Genomic DNA, 12444 nt, shown 5'->3' on the forward strand with positions numbered 1-12444 from the left:
TGGCAGAACCAACAAAACAGACTGCTAAGTCTTCCAAATAACCTCTTCTCCACCAACCTACATAAATATTTAATGGTGACTGCAGCATATCAGTAAATAATAAAGTGGAAATTTTATATCTGATAAACAGTATTGTGGAGCAAAGCTACATAACAACATTCACCCATGCAAACAGGGGGGAAAGTGACTGATGTTTTATGTCTGTAACATGGTTTTAGACATGTGAAGCACACAAAACATGTCATACATACTTGTGATTTCTAAACAGTAAAAACAATGCAAATAATAGTCCCTTCATTCCCTCCACAGCTTGCATCAATGCCAGGACAAAATGTCACTTTTAGGATAAATAAATATTACATATTTCATGATACAAATAAAGGTTTCACATATAAACATTTAACTTGGACTCACCTTCTGTCCAGCTGCTGCCTCTGCAGCTCATTGGTAATTGGTCTTGCCCTCATCACTGAACTGGAAGAAGGTCGCTGCCATGTTGTAGTTCTGTTCACGTGGTCGATGTAGAATATGCGTCCGTGACTGTCGATACGAGCCTCCCAATCTGAAATGTAGATTTAATCATGATGCTGATGAATACAATAGGCAAAAACACTGGCAAGGCATGTAAGTGTTTCAAAAGTGCTAAATAGGTATCACTCCTGCTGACTAAAAATATTGTATACAAACATCAGTTTAGTTTCGACTTGGATACTTTCCACAACACATTTCAAATGCTTTGTGTGCACAATGCATATACTTACAAGGAGGCAAAGGTTCCTCCTCAGCTGATAACTCTAACTTCTGGCTTTTTGCTGACCTCTCAGGGATGGACGGGAGCCGTGTCATGGCCAGATGGCACACAGGAAGGATGGAGCAGTTTTCCCCAACTCTCACGTGAGTCTGGTTCATCGGGGCACAACTCGCTTCATCAGATATGGAAGCTTCCTGAGATGAGTTTGGAAAACTGCTACATGCATTTCCAACACCTGTCAAAGGATTTGAAATACAAGTCTCATCCATAGTACTTTACTTTTAAATTACAGAAGAATTTAGTCCATTTAGTTTCAGGCCAAAGATTGTGTAAATTGTGGGTTTATATCCGTAAAGTCATGATTTTGAGTATCCAAAATCTGTCTTCAGAATTCATAACTTCGTATTTTCTTTCACAACCGAGGATTCATTCCAGGGCTCAATCAGTACTTCAATGTAATACACTGCATGACAAACAACAGATGTTATATAGTAAACATGTTATTTATACAGTATGTGATATTCAATATAAAGCAATTTATAATATTGTTTTCATAAAACAAAAACCAGAACAGTACGAATTTGATCTTGGTCACAAACGTAGTAACACCACGTGGACTTGTAGGTAGACTATAACATTTCAGAGGAACAAAAATCATTAAAACCCAGAAGACGAACATCAACATCTTCACTGTCATAAGAACCTCAAATCTCATATCAGACGAGTAGGCTGGTTAGGATGGAATTCCAATATTTATCTTGACATCCCATGAACAATGAACTAATTCAATGCAGCACTTCCAAAACTGTAATTTAAACACAGATCTTCCACCATTTTCATTATTACAGATCCTAACAATATCAAATTAGTCAGACATTACCACTAATGTCTGAACCGTCACTACGTAAACAATATTTGACAGACAATTTGTTGGTAAATTAAAAACAACCTCTATACAATATTTCACATGTACAACTCAAATGCTTCATTAGTTACTGCTCTCAAATCAAACACCAACTGCAGATTTTGTTGTTTTAAATTCTAAAACAAATTTAGAAACAAGTTGGCAACAACCGAAGTAGTAGATGACTCCCCGTGCCAGATGAGAAAAGAGAAAAGTGATGACACAGAAGAATTACGAAGATATGAAATCGAGTGAATGAACCATTTACATTTCTGTTAAGGTAATACCTAGATCAGCACCAGTTGCTGCAGCAAGGAGCTGTTCTCTTTCGGGATGCAGCTGCATCTCCTGATCTTGGAGAGGTCTGTTCGTGGGGCGTGCGTGGTGTGTGGGTGTAGGGGGACACTGAGGAATGCCCGTTGGACTTGTAACAGCTGCTACACGACTCAGCAGCCTGTAACACAATGCAACCAAGCAAATAACAGGCTCATTCATTTTACTTCTAATGACAAAGCAGACTTTTTGGGCAGCAAACACACAAATTATAACTCAGTAACAGATGTTTGGGAAACGTATTAAAAAATATTATGGTATAAACATTTACGCAAAAACTAACTTTACATTTAAGTGCAATTTACCAGGAAACAAATTATCTGGCCAAACATGTGCAAGATTTTAGATTTGCACACTGACAAGTACAAAGTTGGCTGTCTTCTGGGATGTTGCACTGTGTAGTCTGGTAGATATTAACTGACGATTGCCCTGATGACGAAGGCAGTAAGCGCCTCTGAGATGTTGGTCAATATTTACCAGACTACACAGTGCAACATCCCAGAAGATAGCCAACTTCATACATGACCAGCTTTGATCAAACTCAGTATGTTGGACCTACCCTAATTTTGTCAAGCAATTCTGATTCGGACTCTGTGTTTATCATCTTGAGGGCTCAAATAAACTTTTATAATATCTTCTGGTTCTTAAAAAAATCATATAAAATGTTATATATAGCACTCAATTATAAAAGTACCTACATGCGTAATTTTATTTTGCTTTAATTAATTTTAAGACACACTTTACCTATGACCTAAATACATTTCGCTATCTAGAATTAACACCCTCGACATTCCAAACTTGCATCCTGTTCAAGGGAATGGGCTCTACTGTATGCACTATAACAAGGGCAAAGAGCGACAAGACTACCAACTGAGACACAACGCAGTAAACTGGAAGGTGTCACAATCACATTAATGCTGATGAAATATGTGGAGCACTTCATTATGATACAGTGGAGTCAGTTACATTGAAATAACAGATATTATAAGGTCCACAAAATTAGAATAAAGGGCTACGCAACTTACCTATTGCGAGGCCGTGGAGCAGTGGCCAAGCTTTCATCCCTATTCTGATGCTGAACAGGCAACCTTGCAGCAATGCAGAAGTGTGCTGCACTTGGTTCCACACTCTGACCAAGTGTCGTCATAGGCGGGTGACTGACTTGTCTTGACAGTGGTTTGTGAGTGCGGAGTGATGGACCTGTCGAAGACACGGGCACCTCCGCGCTAACATCAACAAACTCAGCACTGTCTTCTGCTGCATTTTTCTCATCTACACCAACAGCAGCAATGCAAGAAGAAACGTCCTCATCTCTCAACTGTGAACTTATATCTTCACTACAGTCACCCAATTCGTTCTCTAATAATTCACTATTAGAAATATCTACGTTTGTAATCATTGGAACGCCAGCACCTAAAGAATCCGTGCTTGAACTGTAGTTAATAAGAACCATTGTATTTGCATCAGAACCAGAACCGGTATTGCATTCTGTAGCAGCTGAAAAAGCCATTCCAGACTCAGATGATGAATTTGTTGAAACAGGAGAAATGGACATAGATGACAGATTCGGCACTGACAAAAAACATGAACTATCGGCGTTATTTAATTCAAAATCAGGTGGAAAACTGGCACTGTTTACTGCTCCTTCAGTCTGTTTTTCTCTATTTGGCATGTCCTTTAGTATGACTGGCATTTCACACACACGATCCTGGAAACTGAATGCGTTAGCAGATTCCGACTGAGAGGCATGAAGCAGAAGTTTGCTGGGCTTTGTAGTTAAGGGAATGTCAGATGGTGACATGAATACTTTAATTGTACCATCATTTGAAGCAGATCCAAAAGAACAAGAATCTGTTATCACACCACCTGTACTGACCTGTGATGAACCATCTTGGTCAGTCTCATGACTAGAAGACATACGAATTTTACCGACATTGTTTTGTTTACCACTAGAAAGGACTTGTACGTCACTTACTGGCCAAGAATGTGTGCAACTTTGGCATTTACCGCTTTCATTTGTGGTTACAGAAGAACTTGATGGTACAATATCTTGCGGCAAGATCGGTAAGATCTCTTGTAAAGGACATATATAATTCTCTCCTACAGCTTGTTGATTGTCATGTGTAAAGAAAACAACATCATCTTCTTCATCAAGAAGATTTTCCAGTGAGGAACTATCAACTAGACTACTGTCTTGTTCAGGTGTTGCTAATGGAGCAGAAACAATGGGAAAACTTTCACCTTCTTCCACGTTGCCACTGTCATTACAAGAATCATCTGTCACTGCTAATTTCATTGGCCTCTTATGATTATCGTTTGATATTGCTTTTGCAGCATCAATGCCTTTAAAGTCATCAGAATTACACGGAATACTAACCTCCACTCCATCTGCTTCACCTGAATTATTTTTAAGCACACTTCTTGACTTCAATGAAGAAATACTGAGGGCCTGTGGAAAACCTTCATTGTTATTGTTTTTAGAAATAGCATTGCCAACATCCAACTGATGGGTTTCACATCTCCCAGTTTCTTTGAGCTTTGTACATGACACTGCCTGAGGTTTTTGTGGATTCTGACTAGAAAAGCTCATAACAGCCATGTTCATAGTTTGGACTGGTCTCAGTTCATCAGTATCAATTATTTCGAAAGCAAAACTGTCTTCTGGATTTAATAATCTCCTTGGTTTTGGAGGTAAACTTGGTCCTTGTTGATTATGCAAATGTCTATACTTCACTTTACCACTTTTACAATCTTCCTTGTCCGCACCTGTAGATGACAACACTGGCCCTGGTTTATGCTGGCGGAGGACTTCGGGAGGATTCATTGTAACAGAATCCCCTTGATAAGGCAATGCCCTTGTTCTTTCTAAAGGGCGGTGTTTTGGGCTTCTTACTCCCCCAGAAGAACTGGGAGGAAAAGCGCGTGGGGGTAAGGGTGGAGGCGGAGGATCTGATGATGGCGGATACAATGTCTCATATACCGATACCAGTTCTTCATTTCCTTGATCTTCTAGAACTCTGAAATAGAATGAAATGAGTAAGATTCACACAAATAATGTACAGGAACTACTTTGAAATATTAGTGAATGACATTAACACATCAAAATTATATTCACAAAGAAGCCAGGAAGACTAAACTTAGAGAATGCCTCATAGCATTGAATTCAGAATTTATAAAAAACCTTTAGGTATCATAAAAGGTAGGAAATTTCTGCAAAAAGAGTGGCTGTCAGCTTTTCAAGACAGACCCTTCTCCATGCCCTTGATTATTCAATGTACTACCTCAAAAGAATGGAGGAATACAACAGAAAAAAAAAAGTCCTCCCCTGTGACTGATAAAATTTTCATCCCTCATCCTGTTTTTGGATACATAAATATGACAAGTGGAATTCACGAAGAGACTTGAACTGAACCAGTAAGTGAACTAGATAATAGAGCTTAATTTTGCATAATCAACACAAAACTCAATTGTTTGGATGCAATATCTATCAACTTCACAACAGTTACAGCAGCAGTCCAAAAATATTTTAGGAAAGATACTGCATCTTCATAAATCAAAGAAAGGCAACAGTTTTTAATTCTTCAGTGTCACTTCTCTGATACAATACTGCCACATGTTGTCACAAAGATAAACTGTAATGGCCTGCAGACACACTTTGACACTGTAGTACACCATAAAACATAAATTTGCAATATATAGGTTAAATTTTGTTTTGCATTATCTGAGACGATCAATGTCAACATAACAAATATGCTTGCCTGCTACGTGAAGGTAAAGGAGATTTTGTCCAGATGGGATAGTAATCCACATTGTCGCGTAAGGCCATTCGTTCCGGAACGACGCTCGAACGATCTCCTAGATCAAGTGTTCTCTGTGCAGATTCATGCGAATTCCATGTGTGGAGTTTGTGGTTGGGAACCAAAGATGTGTCTGAATTGTCTGACTCATCTTCCCCACCTCCATTCACGTGTGGTGGATATCCATTCACAACTCTTTTATCCAGAGAATCCGCTATTGCCACTTTCTTTTTCGACAGTCTTACACTTCTCTGCTTCCTATATTTAGCAGAACTTTCAACTTCAGAATCACTTTCTGAACTATTGTTCACAAAAACTTTACTTCCCTTAACTCGCGTGAGATCAGACGATGGTAATTCTCTGCGTTTAATAGCCGACTGAGACGTTTCACACCCCATGTTCCCGACACCTTTCTTCTTGAAATTTAAAACAGGACTGTTTCTTGGTAAGGTGCCTTCAGCAACCAAAGGCTTCGCATTGCTGGACAAGACGGTGAAAGGCTCTGACTGAGCGAGGCACGTCAGACTCAAACCGCTGTAGTATCGGAAACACGTCAATTTCCCACATTCTGCAACATACAAAAACAGCGACCTAAATCTACGAAGGACTTTCATTGGTCATTAACATCATTCTTCTGCCGGTGTTGGTCTTTTCGCTTGTTATGCCCTGTGGACAAACTAAATATACGTTTAAAAAAGGCTGGTGAGTTATAGGTTTCAGGAACATGGCTGTTTATTGTGGTACTTTTTAGCAGTAAAAGTGTCTAATAGACAGAGATATGAGGATATTACCTTGATGGGTCAATGCTGGATGGGAGAGATCCAGCAGCCACATGATCTCTCCTGTGGAAGTGGCCCCCACTCTTCCTTCACTCAGGTAGGCCAGCCATTTGGATGGGTTGTGCTCAGCTAGAAACAAAAGGCAAGAACTTTAAATGATGGGCAGCGTGAAGACGACAACTCTTATGATACGGGCTTTCTATATCAAACCTACACTGGGGATTCCACAGGTAGTCATGGTAACCAAGACAATCATAGTAACAAAGAAAACTATGTTTACCAAGGTAGTCTGCACATTCCCCAGTCAGTGACTTCTGGGCACAGAAGCACACGTAAGTCTCAATGTAAATTTCCCACTACTGGTCCCCAATTTCAACCAAAATTGAAATGTAAATATAAATTTTAGTAAAACTCGCAAATACACATCCAATTTAATGGCAAACTATTTAGACTGGGCGACGCTAATACAAGGAATTTTGCACCTTTCAGTAGTGCCTATAAAAGTAAACCATGTAAGACTTGAGGTTCTCACAGCGGTGAGTATGAAGATATCCGTCTTCTGGGTTATTGCGCTGTGTAGTCTGGTCGATGTTTACCAACGTTTCACAGGTCATACTGCCTCCGTCATCAGGGCGATGAAGATTTCTGTCTTCTGGGTTGTTGCGCTGTGTAGTCTGGTCGATGTTAACCAACGTTTCAGAGGTCATACTGCCTCCATCATCAGAGTATGAAGACTTCTGTCTTCTGGGTTGTTGCGCTGTGTAGTCTGGTCGATGTTAACCAACGTTTCAGAGGTCATACTGCCTCCGTCATCAGGGCGATCGTTAACATCGACCAGACTACACAGCGCAACAACCCAGAAGACAGAAATCTTCATACTCATCGCCCTGATGACGGAGGCAGTATGACCTCTGAAACGTTGGTTAACATCGACCAGACTACACAGCGCAACAACCCAGAAGACAGAAATCTTCATACTCATCGCCCTGATGACGGAGGCAGTATGACCTCTGAAACGTTGGTTAACATCGACCAGACTACACAGCGCAATAACCCAGAAGACGGATATCTTCAAAAGTAAACCACATACGAGACTACATGCCAGAAACTACAAACCACACGTTCATTGATTTTCGTCATTGGGTGCTCTGATTATGCAGCGTTGAGTAGCAGAATGACCATGACCGTGAAAGATGTGAGATTTCGGGTTCTCAAGGCGGTATGAAGACGTCTTCTCTACACAGCGCCGAACACCCCAGAAGACAGTTGTCAATGAAAGGAAACGGCCGGTCAACTGAACGTGTTGAAACATCCTTAGTCACAACAACAGATGCTCTGTCCGAGACACGAAATAACACAAGTCAGATGCGTTGCTACGCTTAAAATGTTTACGGACCTGCGGCGAACCACGAACCTCGTGTAGTAAACATCACCTGCCTACACGATCCGTGTCTCACCAGCATTCTTCGGGAGGTAGGTCATAGCACTGAGGCACGGCATGCAGGATACAGCCAGCAAATGATCTCATGGTCACAACATTACGTAAACGAGACACATTTCAAAGTTCTCTCTCTCTCAGTAGATATTACCTTTGACGAATAAACGACAGCGACCACGCGACTTCTTTTAATTTAATTCCTTTTGTCTCTTCTTGGGGTTTGTTTAACGATGGTGACAGAAGCTCAGATTTTACAGCGTCCAAACAAAAAATTAAATGCAAAGAATATGACAGTACGCAGCAGTGGCCTACTTTAACGTACTATCCCGGCACTTGGATGGCGATAACTAAGGAAAAGTGCAAAACATTCAAGCCACGATATCCTGTGTCTGCGTCGGGACATCCCAAATACCGAGCAGGAGTAATAGTAACTCGGACCCAAAGTTCGGCGATTTCTTTAAGACGTGTTATAATGTTGATTACTCTGAAATGTGGGGTAACTAGCGAACATTTTCATCTTAGGCCTATTCGTGAAAAACTTCATCAGCACTTACAAAAACTCGGCAATAGAAAGAAACTAATGAAAGAAATCGGGCGAGAGAGAGAGAGAGAGGGGGGGGGGGGAGAGAGGGAGAGTCGATGAAGCTGAAGGCGACATGGAACTGGTGGACCTAAATGACAGAATCTGATCGAACACTGCCACAGGAAACAGGCAGCGCCCTCTATAGAATGAACCGAGACCCACCCATTGAAATTAGAGAGGTAAGTATAAATAACCAACCAAGTCCAACCGGATTTTCCTGCAACTAACCACCTTGCTGATAAGGGGCTACGTATGGGAGACATTTTGAAACTAGGCTGCTTTATCGGATTTGGGTCCATTCCTTCATTTCCTCATACCTGCCGTTTGTTTCAGGTTCCAGTCTATCCAACAATCATTATTAGCACGGTGATGGTAGGAGAAAGGACCTCTACCAGGCACTACAGTCCAGAAGACCTCAAATCCACGCTGGGCCAGTTTACAGATTCTCTCGCCCACTTCCCCCTAACCGAACCGCTGTCTACTTCTGCCATTTTCGAAGAGGATGGATTCTATGGATCCAATGCGGAGTAATAATGACAATTACTTTTGGTCTTTTAACTTAAAAGTGAACTCTTAAGGACCACCTCTCTCGGTGCTGCGACCATCACATATCAGGTAAATTAAAACTTAACTCTAGGCATAAACCCTCTCCCGCAGACAATGGAAACGATTCTCATAACGGGTGTTGAGTCATGAGAATCTTGTATCGAGAACGTGTAAAAATCTCCATTCTGATCTTAAAACCGGAGCCAGAACTGATTCCAAGCTTATCATCTGCAATATCATCCCCTATAAGAATGCATAAGGTTAGACGGAGGCCGCGGGACGCTCCTCATGATCTACAATAAAGCCACGGACACGCGAAAACGCGTATATAAGAGTCGCCTGAGGTAAGGTTCATGTCAGTGTTACCACCATTTAGATAAACTAAAACTGTCTTTAATTTCTGCTGGAATAAGGGCTTACCGACGTACAATCACCCGCCTACATACATTCCAACGTGCCACGGAACCAAACGCACGTCATGACTTATGACGACCACGTGACATGTGAGACAAGACACCAGGAAGTAACTCATCAATGAACCCCTTCCTCCGCCCCTCAAAGGAACAGACCGATGGGTGCTACTTATCTAAAGTTCCACTCAGAACAAATTCCCAGAAACACACATCATTCCTGATTACGCAAAAAACACACCGCCGAGTAACACGATGAAAATTCGAAACAGGTCTGAATCACATTCCTGCTTCGTAATCAAGAGGTTCCCGATTCATATCTCGGCGCAGAGACCGGATGTTCTTGGAATAAAATCAAACAAGTGCTACGGATAAAATGCTACACTGCACGATTGAAATTACATCCACGTCTACATTACGAAGTAAAAGGCGTATTGAATTCCGTGAATGCTTACAACCATCTCAACAGAATCGGAAGATTACAGCACAGAATTAAACAGTTACGCAGTTTTATGCAGACAGACAACGGCCAACATCGAAAAATTTACCTGTTTTCCTATGGGCATGAACCTTATTCTCTCAACTCTAGGTACAAGAACACGGACCGAGGGTGACTGGTAATGTGGGATGGGATGGGATGGGTAATGCTTGTAGCAGGCATTACGGTGGTGATAATTCTATACGTTTTAATGTACAACTTCGGCTTTCAGGTAAAATCCGCGTCGAATTTACACAATCATAAAAAGTTTATGCGAACGCTACAGTTGTCATTCACCCTGAAGATGGCAACTGCAATGTTTGTCGAAACGATGGATAAGATTCAACATCCCCGAATGCCGAAGTTTTAAGATGAACTCCAGCTGAGAAAACCTAAGGACGTCTACCGTTTCCGTTGCAAAACCTGAGGGGAAAAGACGCACTGGAAGACCTAAGCGTAGATGGATGGATAAAGCTGGCAAATGACTTTCGTGGCAAACGTACTACGATAGTCAGGCGCTTTATTTGTTGACTTTGCGTCCAAAAGTTCGTGTAATCGTCTCTGTGAGCTAAAAGAATACAATTACTATTTACGTGCGTCTATTTCCACGGCGAAACCTCATAATTTCTATAGATGACATCAAAGATTTCTTTAAACACACGCCGGCCAACTGCACATACAAAGACCTATAACAATTTTCTTCACGAGATAAGCCTTTTTACCATTTAAAATGTCAATAAACTACAGAATACAAGAATCAGTCGTAATCTACACTACGGGAACCAACCAGACAAAGAATGACAGATTTCGGAACCCGGGAAGTCCAGAGGCAAATCAGAACTGCATATTCCCACAGAGGGCGAATCACCAGTTCGCGATCATATCGAGCATTCAAATTTTATCAAATCGGTTCGGTCACGTGGCGTTTGGAGGCCATTACCGACCTGGGCACATCCGGGCAGAAGAAACAGCTGTTTTCTAAATCTGACAACACTACCGACGACTCAGATTAATATAAAATCTGGATCATGTTTCAGGTTCTCAAGGCGACGGGGATGGTAATGACGACTCTTCTGGGAATCTGTAGAATCTGACCGACATTTCGGAGATGCTTCCTGCCTCAGTCGTCAAGACGACTGATTAGTGACATGTCAAGGAGTGAATTTTGGTGTTCGTACAACATCCTGTATAAAACGTAGTGCCTGAATCGAGCATTATTAACACAGACAGCAATATCGCCATCTGAAACCCACTGATACGTGAAAACTGCACCAAAAAGGTAATTACGAGACCAGCCACCGCAGAATCCGTTGTGCAGGACGACGTTCACACTCCACAAGTCACGCGTATGCGGACTGCACGGGCGCGTAAATAAAGGCAGAGTGAGGATACGTAGCCGGCATTCTCCCAGCGCTAAACTTTCACATCCTGGAAACCCTTTGTTATAAGGACCCTCTCACTTCCAACGTCCGGGTAAGGGGAGGATTCTTGTTACGTATCCATGAGACTACTCCATTACACACACACGCGCACCCTCACAATAATAGTTCTCGATGTCGATCTTCTGGGTAGTAACGCTGTGTGGAAACCGACGTTTCGGAGGAACAAACTGCCTCCACATTCACCTCTGATGAAGTACTTTTCAGGTTCTCACGGCAGCGAGAGTGAAGACGTAATCTACAATACTGAACAAGTTGACCGACGTTTCAGAAGTGCTTACTGTCTCCATAATCAGGGAGATATTGCTGATGAAGGCAGTAAGCACCTCTGAAATTCTACCAGAAAAAACGATGCAACATCCCAGAAGACGGTTATCGGCAGACAGGATATTCCTCCAAAACGCTAGTATCTGCCTACAAGTCCCCGGCGTCACAGCCTCAAATCATTTACATCATTTTTTCTCAACAGGTGTTCACAAAGTCCGCGAATTGAGTAGATTCTACTCTCACGTTCATTATTCTTAAAAACAAACGGTACTTCCTAAAACGGCATTAACCATTTGAATCTTCATAACGGCAAACGTGTTTTCTTTGAGGTACGGACAAAATTATTAAATATTATTTAGACGAGCTTCGACCTTAAAGGGTTAGTGTTGTGAAGGTATCGATCATCGTGAAGGACAAATATTCTTACCCTTTAGTTAAATTCAATGCCGTCATTTACCTGGACTAAATCCTCTAAATAGCGGGTAGGGATGGTATTTGCAGCTTCGCAAGGTTCGGTGGTCATTTCAAAAGGACTGAGGGAGGCGCAGTTTCATGGACAGACAATAGAAACCCCCCCTAATTGCTTCCGGTTCCTGTCCGTGGCACAATGGCACTCCGACATTCTAACATTTCCGGTGACAGAAGGAACTGTATCCCGCTGTGGCGTTTTTGTGCACCGGAACATAACGCGAGTTCTCTGCACGTCATCGTAACGCGCT

At 41.7% G+C, this 12444-nt stretch overlaps 1 protein-coding gene across 3 annotated transcripts in view; it reads right to left on the bottom strand.

Annotated features, from left to right (window-relative positions):
* The window catches only part of Hecw (Hecw ubiquitin protein ligase), a 56277-nt gene that overhangs the window by 24466 nt on the left and 19367 nt on the right, over positions 1 to 12444 (bottom strand). For all 3 annotated transcript variants that reach the window (XM_022058159.2, XM_022058158.2, XM_022058161.2), the window contains 6 exons: positions 6577 to 6693; positions 5747 to 6353; positions 3014 to 5005; positions 1943 to 2109; positions 762 to 986; positions 415 to 562 (listed from right to left, as the gene is read on the bottom strand). In XM_022058159.2, the coding sequence (XP_021913851.1) occupies positions 415 to 562; positions 762 to 986; positions 1943 to 2109; positions 3014 to 5005; positions 5747 to 6353; positions 6577 to 6693 (3256 nt within the window). The remainder of the gene's footprint in view (positions 1 to 414; positions 563 to 761; positions 987 to 1942; positions 2110 to 3013; positions 5006 to 5746; positions 6354 to 6576; positions 6694 to 12444) is intronic.

The sequence above is a fragment of the Zootermopsis nevadensis genome, unplaced genomic scaffold (genome assembly GCF_977971745.1).
Source record: "Zootermopsis nevadensis isolate Lab colony 2312 unplaced genomic scaffold, Znev_1.0 Znev_ptg000002l, whole genome shotgun sequence".
NCBI classification, from domain to species: domain Eukaryota; kingdom Metazoa; phylum Arthropoda; class Insecta; order Blattodea; family Termopsidae; genus Zootermopsis; species Zootermopsis nevadensis.